This window comes from Lactuca virosa, chromosome 5 (genome assembly GCF_052849685.1).
Source record: "Lactuca virosa cultivar CGN04683 chromosome 5, Lactuca_virosa_CGN04683_v6, whole genome shotgun sequence".
In the NCBI taxonomy this organism is placed as follows: Eukaryota; Viridiplantae; Streptophyta; class Magnoliopsida; order Asterales; family Asteraceae; genus Lactuca; species Lactuca virosa.
In genome coordinates, this window is record NC_136430.1 from 383,043,268 (window position 1) to 383,068,763 (window position 25,496).

Sequence of the window (25,496 nt, forward strand, 5' to 3'; positions counted from 1 at the left end):
TTGATGCAAATTTGGCACTTAAAGCACAACTTATAGGTATTTAAATATTTATTAAGGGAAACATGAGTGGAGTGTAGAAGGAACATACATAGGTCAAGTATAGTCGATATACATACATTCTTTGTTGCAACTTTGGCTTAGAATTTGCATTTGTGATTAATGAATGGACGAGACACACATGGTGAAAAACTGGACCTACTAGATGGAAAATTGGAGGTACAAAATATTCTAATAGGATAATAATGTATGCCAAAGGAACAAAAGAACCTCAATGAAAAGAGTGTGGTTATTATTATCATACTCTATTTGCTTCCTACTTCTAAGCATTCTATTAATGAGCACCTATCCATGCTCTTGTGACCAATGTTTTAAAACCCGGGTTGACCCGGCCGGTTCAACCGGTTGGATCGTGACCCGGGGTAGAAGACGGGTCAATTGAGAACGATTTTTTGTAAAAATACGGACCGGATCGAACCGGCCGGGTTTCCCCTAAACCACGGTCGAACCGTTTATGTCGAACTGGTTAAAACCGGATTGACCCGTTTTGATAGGGCTTGGATCAATTAATTGATGCTTCCTTCTCTTATCGACTATGAAGTTGACGGTTTTGGTTAGTTTACTGATTATTTATTGTTAATTGATCACTGTTTCAAGGTTTCTGATTGTGTAGATTATGTAATTAGGATCCAATTAACATATGTTTATTGATTATAACATTGCTTTTCAATGCCGTTCAATATGGAATCAAGGGAAGAAGAACCATTACAAGCACAATCTATAAAATGTTTTGATATTTTTTCAATGTTTAAACTTTGAGGACATCAAATTATTGGTTTTATATGTCAATGCATTATCTAGGAAAGTAAAAATATATGAAAATAGAAAAAAACCATAAACCGGGTTGACCCGGCGGTTCAACTGGTTGAACCGGTTGACCCATGAACCGGTCATCACATCGGGTCAACTAAAAACCCGGGTTTTAAAACATTGCTTGTGACAATTGAACTGTCAAATAATCTTTAAGTGGTTCATCACGCCATCTCGACTGTTTTAGACAACCAAACACAAACACACAATAGATAAAGGGCAAAAAAAAATTGTAAGACAGATAATTTGGTAAAGGAAATTTTGGATAACATTTGAAGCTTTGTCTTATAAATATTTTGTGTGATTTTCTTTTATATGATATGAAGGCCTAAGAGATACCGTTGATGACATGGACTTAGTGTGATTCATCATAACTTTCTTTAAAGAAAGTGTTGGAATGACCTAAGGAATAATGCTATTTACTTTCTTGTAGTACACTAGCACTTAATATTAATACATTTAAAGTAAACTGCAATGAATTAACTTGGAAACAAGGAATTTGATGTAATTTAGGTGTTTAGAAGGAGATTATGAATTGTGGTGGTCGTCTAGCACAAGCATATTGTACTTGACTTAACATTTTAGGTTTCATGAGGTACAACAGATTGAGGTTTCATGCACAAGGTACAAGACAACACTAATCATAACATTTAGACATTCAAGGTTTACATCGTGAGTTTACATAAAGTTCAAAATACAATTGTTCATTACATCAACAGTAAATACAACAATTATGATGGTGTCTCTACGCTTTCACTGGCTTTTGCTGAAAAGCATGTAAAAATAAAGAGATCAACTAGTGAAATAGTTGGTGAGTTCACAGGTTTCAGAACACGTAAAATTTGTATTCAGAAAAAGAAAAATCAGTTTGTTTGATAACAAACGATGTAAATAAGCGGTTATTTTCTTACACAGTTTAAATGCGTGCCCCAAGTGTTTATGCGTTGAGTTCACAACAAACCTAATGAATGACCTGAATGCCCCTAAGCACCATGTTTTATCGTTAACATTGGAATGAATTGGTAATATGCACTCACATTGTAGTGTGAGCGATGGTATCAATCCTACGCTTATGATGGTGTCTCTACGCTTTCACTGGCTTTTGCTGAAAAGCATGTAAAAATAAAGAGATCAACTAGTGAAATAGTTGGTGAGTTCACAGGTTTCAGAACACGTAAAATTTGTATTCAGAAAAAGAAAAATCAGTTTGTTTGATAACAAACGATGTAAATAAGCGGTTATTTTCTTACACAGTTTAAATGCGTGCCCCAAGTGTTTATGCGTTGAGTTCACAACAAACCTAATGAATGACCTGAATGCCCCTAAGCACCATGTTTTATCGTTAACATTGGAATGAATTGGTAATATGCACTCACATTGTAGTGTGAGCGATGGTATCAATCCTAAATAGGGTTATCCATAAAGATCATTGACTTGAATGTGAGTTAATAGGTTCTGTAGTGATTCCGGGGACTTAACATACTATAGCGTCTCAAGCATACAACATTGCATATAACAAATACATACATGTATATCAATAAGAATTAAGGAATAAATAAAATTGTATAAAGAATTTGCAATATAGTAAACATGCTTTTCTCCCCAAATTATAAAACTTTAAAAGGGGTTGTGAATAATCACGGGGAAATTGAATGATCCTAAGGTGGCGAGGAAAACACATAATCTAATGTACATGTTTTAGTTTTGATACTAAGCAATCTTACACACATTGTATCTCTCTTTAAAACAAAAAGGTAACAAGTTATCATAATAGTGTACGCCAAATCTACAAAGTGATATTACACATAATATAGAAAATAAAAGAATCATACCCACAACTAAATAAAAAACAAATTAAAAGAGATTACAACAGAATATGAGTTTTGTGCATAAAAATAGAAGTTGTCCACGTTAATAGTCATAGTTACGTGTCCTAACAACACTTTGGATGGTCCTTGAAGTATCGACATACAATCTCGTATTGGGGTACGAGCACTCGTACTGTCACGAAAGATGCATATAGATCCGTACTATAGACAATTTTGTAAACACCTTACATGGTTTTGGACTTGCCATGTTTGGCCTTAAAGCCATACCTTTGAAATGGCTTGCGGCCTCGCCCAATTTCTTGTACGGTCATAAAAATCAAATATAAAAATAAAAAAACCAAACATAAAGGGGTCACAAGATGTCTCCCATAGGCTTTCTACGTTCACCATACGAGTGTAAACATCCACAAAAGTGATACGGTCGTGTGGATTTCCAACAGAGCCCCATCAAACCACCAAATGATCGAATGGGTCATCAAGGCATACACATAGGGTGTATAATTGTACGATTTCATGTGCCTTTTTTTTGGTCCTTTATAATTTGGTATGAACATACAAATTTGCCTACTCGACCGTACAAACATATAAGTGGAGTAAAAACTTCAAAAATGTAAGGGTGTATGATCCTTTATTCTATCATAATTGTCTTTGATTTGATTAATAGTCATTTTCAATGCTATTACATGATTTAGATGGACTTTAAGGTGTTGTTTGTTTGTTTTTCTGAAGTCAAAATGTCTACAGTCTGCGGACCACATCTGCAAGCCACTGTAGAAGAGGTGGACCAAACGTCTGCAGTTTGCAAGAAGAAGATTGTTTTTTAACGTTTGCAGACTCCTAAAATAAGCTACAATTTAAGTAAAATGATTATAGAACCTTAAAATAGTTTTTCAACACCGAAATTAAAATAATTTCAATCTTAAAACATTGAAATAAAATCCATATTGTGACAGAAACTTGTTAATTTCGGTCTTAAAACAATTAATTATCCCACAAGCTTGTCTCACTGTTTATGACAACCAATTAATCATCCCACAAGCTTGTTACTTTTTGTTTATGTATGTTATATTTTATTTGGTATTTTGTAAGAGGTGGCATCCTTGGTTCCAAGAATCAAAAAATAGAGTACACTAGACTTGTTAAATTAAACATGCAAACTCCATTTTCTAAAATATTGCATCAACCAAAAAAGCTCTATATTTAAGTTATTAAAAGACTACTTGCTAAATTAATAGATCTCGATAAAAATAAATATACTAAAAGTAAGTGTAGTAACTTATCATATGATCTATATACTTTTTCATAACCAGTAATTTCTCAAGTTATTCTATCATTTCTAATTGTCAACAAAACAAGCCTTGAACTTATACTATTTTACCTGTCCCTAATACAAACAACAAAGATCAATATTAGAAGATGTTATGTGATTAATAATTCAGATCAAACCAAGAAACTTTCATATTTAAGCATGATGTTCTTCATTATAATTCAAAACTTTAGGAAATTTGTATGTCCCTAGAAAATATAAATAAGAAAATGTCCATATATAAAATCCCTAATTAAAGGTTAAGCTGAACAGATTATATACATATCTGGATTAAGCAAAAGATCAATAGAGAAAAATTAGTTCCAGCAACAATAACATTAGATTTCAACATTTTCAACAAATTATATACATTTTCAGCAAATGTAACATCAGATTTGAACAATTTCAATAGATTATATGGATTTTCAGCAAATATATATGACAATCAACAACAATGAATATCTAATTTCAGCAAATAAATCCAATTTTGAGCAAAAAATTTGATTTCATAGCATTAACAAAAAACCCTAAAAAGATATCATCCGATTTTAGGAGAAAAAACTTTACTAACAACTTACCAGACATCGCCGACGTTTGTGAAGATGGTGCGCGACGGAGACAGAGGGCGTGACACGCGACGTTGTTGAGAGTGGGCGAAGGTAGATCAGACGTTCGATGGTAGAGGGAGCTGTCGATGGATGTTGGCGACAGTTGTGGACGTCCTCTTAGACGGCGATGACGTCGACCACCAGTCTGGACGACACCGGCAAGGAGAGGAGGAAGATGTCTGATGAAGGAGGCGTTGTAAGGAAGCGCCGATATGTGGAGAGAAAGATGCGGGTGTTTTTATAGGTTTAATAACGTGTGCAGACATAAGAAGACTCAAGACCATGTATGTGCCATGAAGACCTTGCACAAATGTTTCTATGTCTACGGACTTCTGAAAAACAAACACACTACAAGCCCTTATGTATGCACGTGGTCTGCGCTGTAAGCCTTTATGTCTGCGCGACGCAGACAAAATAGGTCATGCAGATCAGCAGACAAAAAACAAACAAACCTTAAATGTGATAAACCGTTTTATAAAATTCCTAGATTTGAAATATAAGGATTAGACTTCAATGACAGAAAAGTCCACCATTTCTTAATGAAACTCATGAATTTTAATTGGAAGGAAGGGTTTTGTTACTTTTGTGTATGTAAGTAAGTATTGAAACAATCACCAATTGCTTGAAATACAAAATTCCCCTTAATGACAGCATACTTGATTTCCTTTCTCTCTATTTAATGTAAATGAAAATGGGGTTTAGACCCTGGCAAAGGTTTATCCCTTTGTCTAAGTTTCATTCATCCTGGCAAAGGTTTATCCCTTTGTCTAAGTTTCATTCATCCTATCCTACCAGGCTACTAAACTTTCAAAGTTTACAATTACATTCCAAATGACTAATTATTTAATTATTCCTTAATATTTTACAAGACTCACTCATTATGTCATTTCCTAATTATATTGAAATAAAAATTCAAATACTCGGGTAGTAGTGAAAATAGAATTCAAATCATACCTTCAAGGTTTAAAAATACGAAATTGTTACTCAAGGCATTTTCCTTTCGCCTCAAGAATAAAAAAATAATTATAAAACATTATTAGTTAAGAAAAATTAACCAACAAATAACATCAAGGAGCAAGAATTTAACAAATTAAAAAGATGATATAAAAAAAAGTAAGAACAAATAAAATTACAAAAGTTGCAAACAAATAGACCTAGTTATATCGAGAAACAATTTGGAAAAATCCTTAATTGATTTAAAACTCATTAAAGCCCATTGAAATCCATTAAAACCCTTCCCCTTCTCCATTTCCTAATACATAGCCATTTTCATAGAATGAAATTAAGGTGGTGTTTGTTTTTTTCGAAGCCAAAACATCTGTAGTTTGCGGACCACATCTGCAACCCTTTGCAGCAGAAAAGGTAGACCAAACATCTGCAGTCTCGAATAAGAAATCTGTTTGTTTTTTAACCTCTGTAGATTGCTGAAATAAAATAAAATTCAAATAAACTGCTTTTACAAACATAAAATAGTTTTTCAACATCGAAATTTTAATAATTCTAGTCTTACAACATTGAAATAAAATTTGTACAACCAAATTAGTCCTGCAATAACAATTTTAGTCTTAAATTAACAATTTTATTTAAAATAGCTCATTATATATTTTGCATCAATTGCTTAACAATTTCATTCTGGAACCGAGGCATATATTTACGGTCTGCTACAATACCATGTGTTCGAACCTCGTATTCATTATTATCAACGAGTACATTGTTACTTCGAAACGAGTCATTGGGTTCATCGTAGTACGCAAAATTCTCATCACTTGGTCCCTGTCCTTATAAAATTATGAAGCGCTGAACATGCAATGACAATGTTTCTTTAAAACGATGTCATCCTCTTCAACTTAGGGAATCATGCTTGCATGACATCAAAAACACTCTCAATCATGTTTCGAAGTTTTGCATGTGCATCGTTAAATTTTTGTTTATTGGTTAATGCACGTCTCTGACGAAAATCTCCAAACCAATACCTAGCATTACGATATAGGGCAATAAGTCCTCGAATGTATGCATACGCGGTATTACTAGAGGTGGCAATGGGTCGACCTGGGTTGGGTTCGTGTTCAACCCATTTAATAATTGGGTTGAAATTTTCAACCCAACCCAACCTTTTAGATAAATGGGTTGTCACCGGGTTGACTTGTTTATGTAGTTCCCAACCCAACCTATTAAATAAATGGGTTAAACTTGGGTTAACCCATTTAAAATCAATTAAATAAATTATATAATTAAATATTATATCACTTAAATTATAAAAACATAAATAAAACTTCATAAATATGACTGAAGGACAATCCTAATTCATAAATACAAATAAATTGTTCAAATAACATTAAAAATGTTTGGTTTCACAATGCTTTTGGAGAGTGAAAATTAGGATTGAATTTTATTAAACATAGATAATAATAATGCAACATTATTATATACAAATTAATATTTTGATTAATACATGATAATATTCAAATAATTATTAAATTAAATATATATATATATATATATATATATATATATATATATATATATTAAAATTAAATGGGTTGACGCGTTGATAATTTTTACCCAACTCAACCTATTTAATTAAATGGGTTAGACGGGTTGACCCTTTTAAGTTTAATGGGTTGAAAATCTCAACCCAACCCGCTAATTTTGGGTTGGGTTGGCGGGTTTGGTCGATTTTTGTCAGCTCTAGGTATCACAAAGATAATATTTTCCCTGTAAAAATGCAAAAAATTAATCCGTTTTCAAACTAAGATAAAAATACTTGAAAAACCCTAAACTTACTTGGTGGTGGAAACGAGAATGGTGCATATGGATCTATTAATGCTTCTGATAATATTCGAGAATCGTGGGTTGGGTCGATTTTTGCCAGCTCTAGGTATCACAAAGATAATATTTTCCCTGTAAAAATGCAAAAAATTAATCTGTTTTCAAACTAAGATAAAAATACTTAAAAAACCATAAACTTACTTGGTGGTGGAAACAAGAATGGTGCATATGGATCTGTTAATGCTTCTGATAATATTCTAGAATCATGGGATATTTCTTCCCAACCGGCCACAATAAACATAAAAATTATGTTGAAGTCGCAAATTGCCAATACATTTTGATAACAATTGTCTTTTTTCTATACCTCTATATAAATCTTGTTTCTTAACAAGGACAACATTATGTATCAAAGTGTCATCAAGTGCACCAACCACTCATTTGAAAACCCATAATATCCTCTTATCATGTCCATGAATGTTTGGATTCAGATTAACAAAAGTTGGGACTATAATGTCTTTTGTGAATAATATTATTTTGTCCAACACTTCATGAAAAAATTTATGAATTGTTTGATTTAAGGGTTTGAAATATGCTCAATCACGTAACGTTGATTATGACTGAACATTATAAAAAACATAACCATCTTTTCCTCAACTGATACATGTTTGCTATCCTTTAACGAGTAATTTACTCTAAAATGACAACATAGCTGGACAAAAGATTCATGGGACATGTGTAGTACTCCAACATATTGTAGAGGATTACGTTTCAATAACTCTGACGTGTATTCTTGGGACATACGTAGTATTTCAACATACTGTAGATGATTACGTTCCAATAACTTTTACATGTATTCATGTCCCGTCATTTTTGAATTATTGTCCTGCACTCTTCCAAAAATAGCGGACATATAAATATATTAGAATTACAAGAAGTAGCTTTTAATCGTGATTCATTATGAACCTATTAATCAACAAAAGTAGAACTTTAAAACATAACATTAACCAAAATTCAAGTAAAAAAAAATAACATTAACCAAATTGAAGTAGCAAAAAACATAACATTAACCAAAATTCAAGTAGCAAAAAAACATAACATTAACCTAATAGTTCCAACACAAACAAAAAACCCTAACCAATAGTTCAAACACAAACAAAAACTTTAAAAAATTGTTCTAACACAAGCAAAATCATCGGACAATATTTCCATCCTTTAGAATCCTTTAACATATAACGGTTATCTCGATCCATCATGTTAATATCTCGGGATCATTGGACAAATTTATCCACATCTCTCTCACATTCATGGTCTCTCCAAAAATGTGATAAGCAACAAAGCGTAGATGATCTATTAGGATTAACTCAAGCAACTCTAACATCTCTAAACATTGATGAACTGTGTGCCTTATTGGCCTTTTAATCAAATGTTGTAGAGCTTTTTGCATATCTAGTGTTGAATCATCAACATTAATAGAAGCTTTAGGTGAGGCACCGAAAGGTGGATTAAGTGAGACACTTGGTGCTTGAGCTCTAGGAGTTGAGGGTTTAACCCTTTTGTTGAGGTTGCCGGAAGGTGAAGCAACAGAAGGTTTCGACTTAAGAAAAGGCTCACTAATTGTATAAGGTGTGTGTGTGTGTGTGTGTTTTTTTAACATTATTGTATATAGGTTGCAATTATTCTTATATTACTTTTCTTATATTGGGCTTAAGGATATCCGGAGGTCGCTTACTTGAAAACTCTCCCATTGTCGTTTCCAAAGCTTTGTGTAACCATCTTTGATGGAAATAGTGCTAATGGTAATCTCAGGTGGACCTCATCCCAAACAACATCGGGACATAGATTTTCTTGTCATATCCAACCACTTTAGCGTACAGACACCCATTCTTTTGTATAGATGATGAACTCTCTTTGATGGAGACAATGTCACTGGTAATCTCAGGTGGACCCCATATCAAACAACATCGGGACATGGATCATCTTCTTGTCATGTCCAACCACTTCAGCTTATGGACACCCATTCCCTCACCATCACCATAGATGATGATGACGACACTCCCCATCATACTAGTGAGCCTTTTCCTGAGCCACCACCTTCTATTGTTTTGTCTTCCGTTATCCCCAACAAAAGGGCTAAACCCTCAACTTCCAAAGCTCGAGCTCCTAGTGCCTCACCTAAAGCTTCTATTAGTGTTGACGATTTAGCACTTGATATGTAAAAAGCTCTATGACATTTGATTAAAGGGTTAATACGATATATAATTCCTCAATGTTTAAAGAAGTTAAGAGTTGCTTGAGTTAGGCTTGCTTATCACATTTTTGGAGGGACCATGAATGTGAGAGAGATGTAGATAAATTTTTCCCAATGATCCCAGGATATTAAGATGATGGATCGAGATGACTGGTACAAGTTTAGTAGTTCTAGAGAACGAAAAGATTGTCCGATGATTTTGTTTGTGTTGGAACCATTGTTGAAGGCTTTTGCTTGTGTTGGAACTAGTATTATATTTTTTATCTTTGTGTTGGAACACTTTGATTAATGTTATTATTATTATTTTTGCCATTTGAGTTTGGTTAATGTTATGTTTTTTGCTAATTGAATTTTGGTTAATGTTTTGTTTTTTACTACATGAATTTTGGTTAATGTTATGTTTTAAAATTCTACTTTGTTATTAATAGGTTCATAATGAATCATGATCAAAATATACTTCTCGTAATTCTAATGTACTTGTATTTCCGCTATTTTTTGATGAGGGGTGTGAAATGAGTGCGGGACAATTACTCGAAAATGACGGGACATGAATACACGTTAGAGTTATAGGAACGTAATCCTCCACAATGTGTAGTACTACTACACATGTCACATGAATCTTTTATCCAACTATGTTGTCATTTAAGAGTAAATTGCGCGATAAATGATAGTTAAAATGTATCGATTGGCGTTAAGATTGCTTTGTTTTTTATGATAATTGGTCATAATCAATGTTACGTGATTATCAAACGGAGATTTCAACATTCAAAGCAAACAATTCATAATTTTTTTCATGAAGTGTTGGACAAAATAATATTATGCACAAAAGACATTATAGTACTAACTTTTTTTAATGTGAATCCAAACATTTCGGGACATGATAAGAAGATATGACTAATTTTTTTCATGAAGTGTTGGACAAAATAATATTATGCACAAAAGACATAGTACTAACTTTTTTTAATGTGAATCCAAACATTTCGGGACATGATAAGAAGATATGACTGGTTTTCAAATGAGCGGTTGGTGCACTTGATGACACTTTGATACATTTTGTCTCTGTTAAGAAACAATATTTATATAAAGGTAGGGGAAAAGATGATTGTTATCAAAATGTATTGGCAATTTGTAACTTCAACATGATTTTTATGTTTATTGTGGCCGATTGGGAAGGACTAGCACATGATTCTAGAATATTATCATAAGCATTAGCAAATCCACATTTATTATTTTCGTTTCCACTACCAGGTAAGTTTATGGTTTCTTAAATACTTTTAACTTAGTTTGAAAACTGATTATTTTTTTTTTCATTTTACCGAAAAATATTATTTTTGTGATGTCGCGTATGCATACATTCGGGGATTTATGGCGCCGTATCGTAATGTGATGTATTGGCTTCGAGATTTTTGTCAAAGATGTACATTAACCAATAAAATAAAATTTAACTATGCACATGCAAAACTTCGGAACGTCATCGAGCGTGCTTTTGGTGTCTTGAAAGCATGATTCCCTATACCAATTGATGAGTATTTTGCACGATAGTGTCTTGTGTTGAAATGTATCCGTTGATGATTATGAAGACAAGGTTCCAACACATGGAATGAGTTATTATAAAAAGAAAAATTTTGTTGTTGAAAAACTTAAGGTGTACGTCCCCACATGTTTTTTAAAACCATGAATACTTTAAGCATTAATGATCAACTCTTATTTGCAACTCGTCATAGTTAAGACATCTAGACCCGACTTACCGCTACACTAATTAAAAACGGTTTAATTACAAATATGGTTAAAAAACCATCTAATCTGCAACTTCGGGTGTTACTAAACAAGATTTTACTTCTCATAATATTCACATAAAGAAAAGTCGATGTAAGTTTTCAATGAAAAATCATTTTGCTTAAGCATTTAATGCATAATGTTTGTAGTTTTGGCAATTTACGCTAAATAACAACGTAATTAGATTATTGGCAACATATATTAAGTTTGATTCAACTTGCATTTTTTTCATCGTTTATGGCAACATGAAACCCTCATAAAATAATACCTAATAACTAGACAACGTGACACCTAACGACTAACACAACACTTATGTATATTAGGTTATATTTTGACTCCTTATACTTTTATCGGTGAATGTTTATATACCTAAGTCCCAAATGATTTGCACAATTTCATGAGAAGAGGGAGCTACTTTAATAGTTTCATAACTCGAGAACAACACATTCTCTTTGGGCTTTTTTTTCCTAGTATATGTTCATAAACTTGAGTCTTTTATGTTATTTCCTAATATGGGTTTGTAGAAAATTCCAACTAAGTGCAAACAACTTACTCAACACTACAAATAATATGTTAATAACCAATGTGAAGTTGAGTCGTAAGTTGATGACCAATATGGTGCTCCTAATATAAAGTTAGTTGCTCAGATAAGGACATCATATGTGGTGAAGAGGACTTGAAAGTGGGTAGTGGTGCCTTACTTTCAGGCCTTATCTTTATTTTCTAGTCGATATTTATAAATAATTGTTGGTATACATATATGGTTACTTCTTCATATGTAGATGTGAATGTATTGTATACTAAGCATCCAAAAGATAAGGAGGTCGGGTCTTATAAAGAGCAATAGCTTTATCTTTTTATGTTTTTAGCCACATCTGCTTGTCTTTGTGGTAAGAATTGGAATCCTTTGTGGATTCTTATCTTCTTACAACTATGACAAGCATATGTGGACAAAAGAAGAAAGACACAATGTTATTACTTTTTGAAATACTCGACCCTTTCATTTTTTTTTGTTCTTTTGTTTGAGTATTCACTATACGCATTTGAATAATTATTAAGGAGTATACACTAGAAATAAAAAGAATGTCGATTTGCGAGTCAACTTCACATTAGTTATGCATATATTCTATAATGTTGAGCAAATGGTTTGTACTCGGTTGAAATTCTACAAACAAACAGATATGAGGAAGTAACATAAAGGACCCATGGATATGAACACTAGGAAAAATAAAGAGAGAGCCAAAAGGTAGTCCACCGTTCTCGAGTGATGGAAAAAGGAACACACTAAAGGATTGAGAAGGAAAAAAGACGCTTCTTATCGTTACCCTTTTCTCTGTTACACCATGAAGCCGATAAACCTTAACCAGGGTAGAAATGTCATTTGAAAGTGAAACTCCTTCCCTTCCCCAACAATTCGAGAATGTATGTGATTTTTTTCTCCTTTTATATCCCTCCCTTTCTTTCCCCTCTACATCTCCCTTCCCCTCTCCCTCCGTAAATTTTACACTCAAGAACAAGGTGTTAGAATTAGCATATGATTTTCCACTGTACATATCTATCCTCTTTATGGTATTGTAGATGTTGCCGGTCAACACCTTTCTTTAGCAGTTGTGGGAGGTACGTATGTTTGTATGCGTGTGTGCGTGCTCGCTAAACTTAACCATACACACAAACCCATGTAGTTGCTTCTTATATTGAGTAAGCATACTAGTCACCACCACTTACAACCCCTCACCTACTTATTAACCCATATTTGTTTTGCAACCATTCGGAAAACATGAACCCACTAAGAACCACTCATGGTTTAATTCTTTTTATCATATCACTTCAAGAAGCGAGGGCTATGGGGACGACACATATCGTTCATATACACGTCATCATAACTTCATGGCCATGACATCTTTTGTCGTCGACATACATGTCATAGTCATATGTAAAGACGGCATATCACCGTGATAGTTTTGTCGCTATATCTTTTTAAGAAATAAAAAAATAGATATGTATCGACGACATGTTGCTAAAGATTCAACTATAGTGACGACATGTTATGGCTATATGTTGACCTTCGGTGACGACATGTCGTGGTTGACATATGGCGATGACATGTCATGCTTGGAGGTCAACCAACAACCACAACATGTCGTCACATCTTGTCGTCACTATAGTCATTGTACAAATGTATTTTTTTGATCCTCTTTTTTGTTTATTTTACCTGGTTTTTCAAACGCATTCTAAAGTAGTAAAACTAATAACAAAAAACTTTAAAATATTATACAAACTCAGTTTAGTTCTAATACAAATTTTATACAAGTGGTTTACCAAGTCAGTTAGAATATCTTAGGAAATTGTTTTAAACTTTCATACAATTTAACCATACTACCTAATTTAATCGTCTTCGTCAGAACTTTGTAGATCATCACTTTCATCATCTTCTTTATTAGCCCGATTGTTTGGAACTTATTGTAGTGAGGGACAGGCCCGGCCCAATACATGGGCGAAATGGGCTAGGCCCAGGGCATCATTTTAATCCAATAAGTGATACTATATATAGTTGGCCCGAATAATTTATTCCATATGAAGGTTACTGATTTCTGTGAGTATTTGACATATTACACATACATCGAACAGTTGGAGGCAAGGCGTAATGGGCGCCAAAAATTTAAATAATTGAAGCTACCAACACCTTGAGAGATGTAATCGACGCCTAGAAAAACTCACTCTGTAGAAGATCGAGCTTTCCAAATCTATCTTCTATTTATTCTGTTCTCTTGATTCCAGATTTGGCGATTTGTATGAATTGGAGTTCGAATCAAGATCGTTAATCTCGTATTTCTGATTTCTATTTTTTTTTATCACTATTCTGATTCAGTTTGGAGTTTGATTGTTCAAAGCTGGAGACTTTGGGTACGTCTGCTCGAAGCGTTTAGTTAAGCAGACATTTATTTGTTCTATTATCCTATTTCTGATTCCCGATTTTATCACTATTCTCATATTTTTTGTTTTGATTTCAAAAATCAGGAGTTCACCGTTTACAGTTCCGATTTCCGATTCCTTGAATCTGTGCTGGCTTTTGATAGTTCATTGTTCCGATTCTCCTATTTTAGTCAAAAATCAGAAGTTAAATGAGGCATGATATTGTGGTTTGTTTCATGTATAATTTTGTGGTTTTATGTATAAATTTCTAAAGTTCTTTTCTGAAATTTTATGTTCTATTTCTACGATTTCTATTGTTCTCAACTGATTAGTTTGTATATCCGGAGGTAGCAGCCAGGAGAAGTAGACGAATTCTTATTTTTGATTCTATGACTATTTGCTCGGGGTTCCCTTTTTTCTCAACTATAAAATTCATCTCTAAATAGTAATCTAACTGCCCCAGTTTGGTTTTCTGCAATAAAAATTACACAATCTTCCATTCATAATTTGTAAATATCAATTTTTAGTTGTATTATAATTCTAGTTTTGTGTCGCTGTTTTTGATTCCTAATTGGTTTTTACTCTCTTTTTGGTTAACTCATTTTAGTATTACTAATTTTTTTTTTTTTACTTTTCAATATCTACGTTTTTCATTTTTAAAAGGTCACTCATACGGAATAGTGTTTATGATTTATTTGTAAAGAAGAGTTATAGTATTTGGACAATGGAGTTTGCAATTTTGTATATATATATATATATATATATATATATATATATATATATATATATATATATATATATATAAGATTTTGTTGATTGTGTTTGTTATTGTAGCATTTAATAAGTGTTTCAAAGTCAGTCATATCTATGATGTACAACGATTTGAAAGAGATAGAAGGGTTTGACAATTTTTAGTATTAAACGTTATTTTTAGCCAATGTCAAAAATGCGGTAAGGCATGGATAAAAGGTTGTGTTGCATTTTTGCTTTTTAAATTATTTTTCTTGTAAAGGTTTAAATTTGATCAACACTATAAAAATGGGCATTATTATATTTTTTCGCCCAGGTCATTGGATACCATTGGATTGGCCCTGGTGAAGGATCAAATTGGAATTGAACCGGTGGTATTGGTTGGTAGTTTGTTTTATTAGACATCATTGTTTATTAAAATGTTGTTGTATTTGTGAGTGAACCAACTGTTGAGCCATTGCATTTAAGTTTTGATTATTTTTTGAAGTACTTGGCGTGTAATAAAATATACATGTTTCAGTTTCTTACTAACACCTCGTGTATGACTAATCAAAGAACCTGTTTGAGGCATTTACTTCATCGATTGATGATTAATCATCGACGATTTGATCTCATGTATGAGTTTTTTACTCCATCTTACAGCTTCGATTTCTATACATTCAACTTCGATTATGCTTTGTTTAACTTCGATTTCTCCATCTCACAACTTCAATTTTATTAAGTTTCAATTGTGAACTTTCTTGTGTGTTTGTTAGGTAATGTCGAATTTTTTGTTGAACAAGCTTATGTTTAAAATTTTGAATTGAACATACTGGGTTGCCGCTTAAATAGAGGGATTTCAGAGTTTGAATTTTGATGTAGCATTTTGCTAAAGTTAAATAAATGATGTTTTCTTGTATCTGATTTTGAGAGTGAGTTTATCATTATAATTGATGGTAGATGTTGTTTACTGTTGTTGACTTTTTGATGTTGTTTTTGGTAGATGGATGCTAATGTCATATCAGACATTGTTTATAATGAAGATCTCTATACAGTCTCTCAAGTTGCTGTTGTGAGCATTGAAATGATGAGTAACAATGAAAATGATACAAAGACTTGGATCGAAAAACAGGAAGAAATTAAACAGGTGTTTTGCAATTGGGAAGAATCTTATTTAGCTTTACCAAATTTCTACATGCACTTCAAAATTTGAATCCGGGGACTATAGTCGAGTGGTGTGTTTCGAGATCAACCGATGTGGAACCCATGGAATTTAGACCTGTTTTTATTGGGCTTCTTCTCCTTCTATCAATGGGTTTGCACATTGTTGACCGGTGATTAGCATTGATGGTACATGAATTGGTTTTGTAGCTAAAACATCGTACCTAAGAATTGGTTTTTATTTAAGATGTTTGTTGGTTTAGATTAGAAAAATTGTTTGTTGGTTTTTATAAGAAGTTGGTTTAGATTCAAATAAATTGTTGGTTATAATCATGTTTGTTAAAAAAATTGATAAACATTACTAGCAAAAAGTTACAAAAAAAAAAGTAAAAAAAAACTGAAAGGTTAAACTAAAAAGAACTTTACCGGTGAAATTGGGGAAATCATACATTCCACCTTCCATTTCGTTCTCATCTCATCTTATGGCTCAATTCTTACACACAAACATACGGAAGCAGTGAATTTGGGCTCAAATTGTAGGAGCGGTGGAGCAAATGGTGGTCACCTGTGGATCTTTAGTTTGATATGAATACGGAAGGCCTGTGATGGAGCTTTAGCCTCTTGGATAAGAAGCTAGTTATTCCGATCCACTAGTTGGGACTTTGGATTCAAGAGCTGCAAGCTTTATATGCGCTTGGGTAATCTGGCATCGCATGCCCTACTCCTAGCTTCTCAAATCACATAAATTTTCTTAAATTTTCTTATACTCATATGATTTTATTATATAATTCATTAGCCCCTTCTCAAGAGAGAGTTGTTTGAATCTGAAGTGTTGTTTCTTATATTTCCTGATATAAGTAATCAAAATATAATCTAGTATGTGTTGGTATAATCTTAGATCAAACCAAGAAGGCCCTACAGCGAGTAAAGTACTTTGATTATGCTAATGTTGGAAAGATAAAAGAAACAAGCTTTATTAGTTTATTTAAACACAACAAATTAAAGTAGATGGAATAGAATATAACTTTTTCATCTGCTTTTTGCCTTTAACTTCGCCTTGCTGGTTGTGACCTTTGTGGTGGACTCCTATCAAAGAGATACACTTACTTCTTCAGCTACAAACCCCACAAAATTTTAATCAATATCTTTTCTCTAATATTAAAAAATATATATAGATCAATTATTTAAACTTCAACATATAATACAAATGAAACCTCAATGAATTAACAAGCTCCATGAAAAAGCTCTTCCAATAGCTTTTTTTTTTTTAATTTTCATGAGCTTTTTGGGGTGAAAAAGCTTCTATTGTGGATGCTCTACGGTACTTGAATATTTAAAAATAAAAAAGGAGTGGAGTACAAAAAAAAAAAAACATACACATTTAGGTCTTCAGGGTCACCGGTTAAACATAGTCTTACAGGTGTAATAGACATGTTTACTTTCTTTGCTGCAACTCTGCTTAGAATTTGCATTTATGGGTGGTGTAAAATATTATGATAGGATAATGATTTATGCTAAAAGTATTAAAAAAAACCCTAATAGAAAGAATGTGCTTTTTGTTACCTTGGGCTAGCTGCTTCCAACTTCTCAAGCATGTTGTCAATGAATGTGTATTGAGGTGCCTGGGATTCTCTATAAGTTTACAAATAACATGAACTCGTATTTTATCCAAAGAATAATTTAATTTAAATGAAGAAAGTCAAATCAAGCGATTGGTGTGTTGTACTTACAGTTGTGTCTTTGCCAAAGTTAAGATCTTATTAGCTTTCTTACAATACTCTGCTAGCATTACATCAAGATATCTTATTCCCAAATGGTCTTCCGTTTTTACCATACCATTAAATACAAAAGGATCAACAATCCCCTACAAATTCAAAGAGTTAGTAATTTAGTATTTGTGACTTCATAACCATATTCAAGAAAAATAACAAAAGATAAAGTTGAATATGAATAGGCGCATGAGACTGATGTTTTATATGTTTCTTAATTTTTATGAAACTAGAAAAGGAAATATAGTTTGTGCATTGTAGATAAAACAAACCTCGTCTAAGATAGATTGACCGAGTTCAGCTAGGGCTTGAACATTGATGGTTGCCATAGATGAATCGATTGTGGTTTGATTTAGAAAACTATAATAAGAATCTAGTTTGGTATCTATGATAATGATATGGAAGCAAAGGTTTTTTATAGGATGCAAATGTAACGTGTAAGTTGAGGATCGAACATGGTTTTTATAAAACCAACACACAATGATCATGTTGTCTAACACGTGAGGTGTTAGGGACTTGGCATGAAAGCTAAATGAGTTAAAGAATTTGATTTGCGTAATAAGGGCTATCTTTATACGTGTTTTTAAGCATATCATCACTTTTACGTTGCATACGTATCGCCATTGTTTGAAACGTAAAGCAATTATATCCGCATTCTATGACTAACAATGAAAAAGTTTCTAACAATTTAATTACTACTAAACATCATTGTATCTATAAATTGTGCCTTTCACATCATACTTACACATTTCTCTAAGAAAAGGGTCATACTCATCATAAGTATTGGTAACAACGATATCTAGAAAACAATATTTTTTAACTGTTTGTTGAATCTAGATTATGTTTAGGAGTCAAAACATGTAACATGTTTTCATTTTGTGGATTGGCAAATAGCAATAGGCATGTAACTCGAGGTCAATCAAAGTGAATAGCCAACATTCAAATAAAATTTTGAAACTTTGATATATGATTTTGATTTAATGGATAAAAAACATTAATGACCCTATTTGAATTCAATGAAAACTAGTTGTATTTATTATTGTTCTAAAAGTCTATGAATATATAAGGCTGAATTAGAAATATACTATGCACATAACTTTTGGTGTTTCTTTCTTTAGATGAAAGAATATTGTATCTATTTATAGAAATCAATGACATCAATACTCACGATTGATAGATATTGTAGCCTCATACTTGAGAGGTCAATTAAAGTGAATACTGAATATGTTGCCTTAGCACACTTTTCCTCTTCATCTCTATTTTCTAGTCGAATGACGTTCCTTTTGATTTTGATTTTGATTTTTTTTTCTTTTCTGTTGAATAGTGGGTTTATGTTTCTGTTTAGATTTTTTTCAATTGATATCATAAATTATATATGTATCCGCTTTTCTAATTGATTTTTATAAATCTGTTTAGGTATGAAATACTTTGGAGGATAGGATGAAGTATTCTTGCTATCTGGGCATAAACATAAATTGTTTAAATAATGGAGGTGGATCACGACATTCATTAAATAATTGGTTTTAAATTGGGGGTGAATTCAACGATTGCTCTTATTTGTTTGGATTCGGTGAAGGTTTTGTACCGTGTGATTGATAATAGTTCTACAATTAACCATAATTTTATGTAACATCGCTTTTAAAGTCTTTAAAAATATTACAAGATTTGAAAAGATATATATATAATAAATACAAATTGACAATACTTGCAAGACTTTTGAACGAGTCTTTTAGTTAGGTTATAATTTCATGGAAATTAAGTATTGTGTGGCCCACACAAGTAGGAGGCCACTCACACTATTATAAACACTCATGGGGGCACTTCTTATTTCATATACAAACCAAAATTAAATCTCCCTAAGATTTTCATTTTACAAAATGAATCCTTGTCTTTTTTTTTTACTTTTCTCACTTCTCTTGCTCCTTGTGACTGCAACTGCTAGCCAATTGGGAGGCGATTATAGAAATGCTGTTACGAACAAGTGTTTGCATAAGGAGAGGCTTGATCTCCTTCTTTTCAAAGCTTCCCTTCATGACCCCAATGATACTCTCTCTACATGGAGATCTGACGAACATGATTGTTGTAATTGGAAAGGAGTCACGTGCAACAACCAAACATGTCATGTCATAGGGCTTGATATTTCCGGCTCTAGTCTCGGAGGTGAGATAAGCAATTCATTGCTTAACTTAACCTATTTGAATCATCTTGACCTTTCTAGAAATTCTTTTCATGGAATCATTCCTAGTTTCATTGGTTCCATGACTCGGTTAAGGTACCTTAACCTTTCCTATAACTCCTTTCATGGAACCATTCCTCCAGAGTTTGGAAACCTCACCAACTTGCAATGGCTCTACCTTGGATATGTTGGAAGCTATAGAGTTGAAAATCTAGAGTGGTTGTCCCATCTTTCTCATTTGGAGGAACTTCAAATGGATGGGATTTCCTTAGCCAAACAAAATCATTGGGTAGATGTAATTCTGAGTCTCGGGAAACTATCACTTTTAAGTTTAAAGGGATGCGAGCTCTCACAAGTCATGTATCCATATTCTTCATTTCTCAACTCTTCTTCATCTATTCATTCCCTTGATCTAAGTGATAACAATCTTAACTCATCCATGTATCGTTGGTTGCTCCTATTAACCAGCAATAACCTTCTTCATCTTTATCTCTCTAGCAACATGTTAGATGGGATCCCTAAATATCTTGGTAACCTTTGTGGTCTGGAAAATTTGTACTTCAATAACAACACTGTTGTTGTCAAATTTCCTCATTTTCTCAACAACTTGTCAGGATGCACATCGCTTACATTACGAGAGTTGTATGCTCCAGGAAGCCAACTTACAGGGTCATTGTCCGATGAGATCCAAAAGTTTTCATCCCTTGAATACTTGGACTTATCTCATAATCACTTAATTGGAAGTATAAATGAGAAACTATGAGAACTACACATGCTTAAAAGGCTCGACTTTTCTTTTAATAAAATTAGAGTTCCTTCCACATATCACTTGTCAAGCCTCTATTATGTAGAGTATTTTGATCTGAGGTCTTGCAACATAGGGCCTCACTTCCCTAAATGGATTCAGACACTCAAAAATCTTACACGTCTTGTTGTTTCCATTAATAGTATTTCAGACACAATTCCTCACGAGTTTTGGGACATGTGGCCTTCTCAATTAGAATATTTGAATATCTCTTCCAACAACATAAGCGGGAAAATACCAGATTTATCATTAAATTTTGCTAGTGGTTCAGTGATAGATTTGAGTTACAACAACTTTTATGGCCAAATATCGAAAGTCTCTTCCGCTTTAGCATCATTAGATCTTTCTAGAAATAACTTCTCTAGAGGGATCTCCTTTATATGCCAAATTGTTGATGGGTTCTTGACATTTCTTGACCTCTCTCATAACTCATTAAGCGGACAACTCCCAGACTGTTTGTGGCATTTCAAACAGCTAAAAGTTCTTAATCTTGGACAAAATAATCTTTTTGGAAGGCTTCCTCCCTCTATTGAATATCTGATCAATCTCAGTGTATTGTATTTATACAAGAACAACTTCTCTGGAGAATTGCCTTTGTCTTTAAAAAATTGCACGAGTTTAAAGTCATTGAATTTGGGGGCCAACAAGTTTTCTGATAATGTGCCTGTCTGGATTGGGGAAAACTTATCAGGGTTGTATGTTCTTATTCTAAGATCAAACAACTTCTTTGGAACCATCCCTTTACAATTATGTCAATTAGTAAATCTTCAAATTTTGGACTTGTCAGTGAACAATCTCCTTGGAACCATCCCCTCATGTTTGAGTAATCTTACAAGCATGGCTCAACAAGGATCCTTACAAGATGTACAATTTAATACAATTGTAAGAAGTACGGATACACATATACAGGACACATATGTTGACCATACAATGATTCAGTGGCATGGAGATGAACGTGAATTCTTTAGCATTCTAAATTTTTTGAAGAGCATTGACTTGTCAAGCAACAATTTAACAGGACAAATACCATATGAAATTACCAATATGTATGGCTTAATTGCCCTGAACTTGTCAATGAACGCTCTATTTGGAGAGATTCCACGCACAATTGGTGAGATGAAAAATCTTTTGACGTTGGATTTATCTAGAAACAATGTTTCGGGACGGATGCCATCAAGCATGTCTCAAATGAGTTTACTGAATTACCTAGACGTGTCATTTAATAACTTGTCGGGGAGAATCCTATCTAGCACTCAACTCCAGTCTTTTCCACCTTTAAGATACAATGGAAATGCATGACTATGTGGACCTCCTCTTACCAAAAAATGTCCCGGGGATGAAGATTTAAAAGTACCACCCGTCGTTGGAGAAAGTGAGGGTGATACAGAAGGCGTAGATGAAGTTTGGGGATGGTTCTATATTGGTGGGGGGACTGGTTTTGCTACTGGATTTTGGATAGCATGTGGGGTTTTACTTGTGAACCGTCGTGGAAGACATGTTTTTTTTCAATGTTATGATAACTTCAAAGATCGGGTCTATATGAAGGTTGTGGCGTTAATTTCAAATTTGCAAAAGGCTAGACAAACGTAAATTTTCATCTATTTTTTTAGTATATAAGGATTATAGTATATAATGTAATTTGACAGGGGTTTTAAGTCCCCGATATCAATAAATTTGTCACTAACACGATGGGTAGCCATTTTCCCCGTGTTGAATGAAATAAGACATCCTACAAAGTTCCTATATTTGTAGCATACAAAAATAAGCTTAAAATTAGACTTGCAAAAAACCCCAAACAGACCGGTATAGGAAAAAACTGGTTTGATACAAATTTATTGGGTTTCGAAATCAAACGTGTGGTTTAGTGTTGTTATATATATATATATATATATATATATATATATATATATATATATATATATATATATATATATATATATATATATATATTGTGACATCCCCAAAATCACGGCCATAAAAGACCGGTTTCATTTATGCTTTTAAAATAATTGCAGAGTAAATCCATTGATTTAAAAGAGTTGCGGAATTAGTCCCCAAAAACATTACATGATAAAATAAGGTTTATCAAAGCATTTCTTAAAGAAATGTATTTTCATTATATATCAAAACTCGGGATGTCATGTTCCGTTACAGACACAAAAGCATAAACAATAAAACATAGACCTTACACAGTTATATATAACTACTGGTCTATAAACAAAAACATCTTCACAAGTTCTCCAACTTATGCTCTCGCGCCACTACCTGTAATACAAAGAAACTGAGTGGGTCAGGCTTGGGAGCCTGGTGAGCATATAGCGTTTTCAACCCACAATAAATAATTATATTTAATTTCACCAACCAACAATTACCCGATTACCCATTCCCGTTATCCTCACTTTACGTCCCTAAAACAACAACTATCACAAGGGACCTAATCTAGGATTTTCATCGGGACGGACAATACTGCAAAGGGGTTTCCTCAGCAATGAATGTCCTAAGGCAACCATGAGGGGGATAGAATACAGCAAATAAACACCCAAGTTCACCAACACCTACAGGTTATGAGCCTGCCAACATTCCACAGGACAGTCTAGAAAGAGTCTGTGGTCGTCATCCATATTCTGCTGAATGACTAGATCACAATCACATCAAGGCCTCTCATCAGTTTATCACACATCAACTATCTACCCAAGTTCTACCCAACATTTTTGTAGATAACAACATACATATGCATTCATATGCAACTTAAAAACTGATAAGATACTTATTCAATACTCATCCCAAATAAACAGATAACATATATATACACGTATATTTATACACACATAACACGTATTCTAAAGTAGATACTTCATATCTATGTTGTAGAAGAAAGGGAATATACACTCACATAGAACGTATACTTAATACATTCAACAATACTTGTATTAAATCGTGTTTATGAAAGAGACTATGCACTCACTTGATCAGAAGATGATCGGACAGCACTACGGCTCTAAAAGTAGAAGCTCTTTGGTGAAACTAGAAGGTCTTCACACACCGGGCTTCTCGCAAGCAGAGCTTCGGCTCGGAAACTCTTTTCTTATCGGGATCTTCGGTCTGCGGGACTTGCTTCGGGTCTCGGGATGATACCGGGGCTTCGGGGGGTTAAAATAGGGCTTAGAGAGAGTATCGGGAGTGAGAGAGAAGATATAGAGCAACCTAAATCGGCCGACCCTCGATTTCTATTTATAGGGTCATTTTTCAGCTCTCACGTCGTGAATTTTAAGTTCTCACGTCGTGAACTTAGTCGTCACTGCATGCGTCATCACAGGTTGCGTCTGACAGGCTCTGCAAGGTCAAATCACTGAGTTCACGTCGTGAACTCTGACACAGTATCGGGGTTCGCACCCCGAACTTCAGAAATTCATAACTTTCGCATACGAGCTCTGTTTTCGACGTTCTTTATATCGACGCGTAGGTGAGATTATGCTCTACAACTCTCGTTTAGACTCCGTTGGCTAAATTTGACTTTATTTTTATTATATTATTATTATATTATTTTTAGTAGGTCGGGACAGGAAAACTCCGTTATAAATTCATAACTCCTTCATCTGAAGTCCGTTTTCGTCTGTCTTTTTACCGTTGGACTACTATCGATGAGATCTTCAATTCTCATTTAGAAAGTTTTGGCTAAATATCACTCGATCTCTATTTCGAGTATTCGGGCTGCATACCGCTAAGTCGAAACTTCGAAAAATCATAACTTCCTCATACGAAGTCAGATTTAGACGTTCTTTTTATGCACGCTCTCGGTTTAACGAACTCTACGACTTTCGTTTAGATTACAAAGGCTAGATATCGCTCTATCTTAAATTCGTATTTTACGTCATTCAGCGTCGTGTCAGTTCTGTCGCGAAACTTCGACAGATCATAACTTCTTCGTTATAACTCGGATTTCGGCATTCTTTATATATTCGGAAACCTCGTCACGGCCACTACCACATCCTTCATAGATATTGGGTTTATCTAAAATTTCATTTTAACGCTTATTTTTATTCTTAATTAAATTAAGACACACAATTAAGCACAAAACACACAATACTCAAATAATACACTTCTATTATTTCAAAATGGGTTACAAAGGTTAACCTAGACTATTACATCAATATTAATGCCTAGCCCAAAAACGCGGGCGTTACAATTCTCTCCACCTTAGGATGATTCCGTCTCGGGAATCACATATCAACAAACAAATGCGGATAGCGACTCATCATGTCACTCTCCGCCTCCCAGGTGAGATTTGGCCCATTCGTATGTTTCCATCGGACAAGCACTAATTCGACCATCTTGCATCGTAACTTCTTAGTCTTTCGGTCAACGATTGCCTCTGGTTCTTCAATTAACCTCTTGTTCTCATCAATTCTCAACTCCGAAAGTGGAATCATATCGGGAACTTCTCCCGTGAACTTCCTCAAATAACACACATGGAAAGTGTTATGAATTCCATTCAGTTCTTCGGGTAATTCCAGCTTGTAAGCTTGGTTCCCAATCCTCT

General features: G+C 33.6%; 3 protein-coding genes and 1 long non-coding RNA gene across 8 annotated transcripts; 3 read left to right on the forward strand and 1 right to left on the reverse strand.

The window, feature by feature from the left end:
• Nucleotides 1-5,827: 5,827 nt before the first annotated feature.
• LOC145117616 (uncharacterized) lies at nt 5,828-18,414 on the reverse strand. Of its 5 annotated transcripts, none has more exons than XM_079053916.1 (6): nt 18,248-18,414; nt 17,937-18,070; nt 17,770-17,838; nt 17,584-17,661; nt 16,633-17,321; nt 5,828-6,034 (listed from the first exon to the last, which is right to left on the reverse strand). In XM_079053916.1, exons 1-5 carry the CDS (start codon nt 18,302-18,304, stop codon nt 17,318-17,320), a joined length of 342 nt encoding a protein of 113 aa, XP_078910042.1. In that variant the 5' UTR covers nt 18,305-18,414; the 3' UTR covers nt 5,828-6,034; nt 16,633-17,317. The 5 variants fall into 5 exon arrangements, with proteins under 5 accessions (XP_078910042.1, XP_078910043.1, XP_078910044.1 ...); XM_079053917.1 differs by lacking the exon at nt 5,828-6,034 and adding an exon at nt 8,014-8,269; XM_079053918.1 differs by lacking the exon at nt 5,828-6,034 and adding an exon at nt 16,196-16,350.
• LOC145117618 (uncharacterized) lies at nt 12,517-14,603 on the forward strand. Its single transcript, XR_013712720.1, has 2 exons — nt 12,517-14,329; nt 14,422-14,603. It is a non-coding gene; the product is annotated as an uncharacterized LOC145117618 (long non-coding RNA).
• Nucleotides 18,415-19,826: 1,412 nt separating the features above from the next.
• LOC145111235 (receptor-like protein EIX1) lies at nt 19,827-22,679 on the forward strand. The gene has a single exon (XM_079047532.1). The coding sequence runs from the start codon at nt 19,853-19,855 to the stop codon at nt 20,912-20,914; it is 1,062 nt and encodes a 353-aa protein (XP_078903658.1). The 5' UTR covers nt 19,827-19,852; the 3' UTR covers nt 20,915-22,679.
• On the forward strand, nt 21,134-22,255 carry LOC145113725 (receptor-like protein EIX2). The gene has a single exon (XM_079049779.1). It carries the CDS (start codon nt 21,134-21,136, stop codon nt 22,253-22,255), a length of 1,122 nt encoding a protein of 373 aa, XP_078905905.1.
• Nucleotides 22,680-25,496: the final 2,817 nt, after the last annotated feature.

Bases quoted from the DNA above. Each gene is read 5' to 3' on its own strand.
- LOC145117616 (XM_079053916.1), bottom strand. From the start codon at position 18,304: ATGGCAACCATCAATGTTCAAGCCCTAGCTGAACTCGGTCAATCTATC. The intron at 17,839-17,936 runs GTAAGTACAACA...GTAAACTTATAG, and splicing joins ACTTTGGCAAAGACACAACT to AGAATCCCAGGCACCTCAAT. The intron at 17,662-17,769 runs GTAACAAAAAGC...AATTCTAAGCAG, and splicing joins TTGGAAGCAGCTAGCCCAAG to AGTTGCAGCAAAGAAAGTAA.
- LOC145113725 (XM_079049779.1), top strand. From the start codon at position 21,134: ATGTGGCCTTCTCAATTAGAATATTTGAATATCTCTTCCAACAACATA.
- LOC145111235 (XM_079047532.1), top strand. From the start codon at position 19,853: ATGAATCCTTGTCTTTTTTTTTTACTTTTCTCACTTCTCTTGCTCCTT.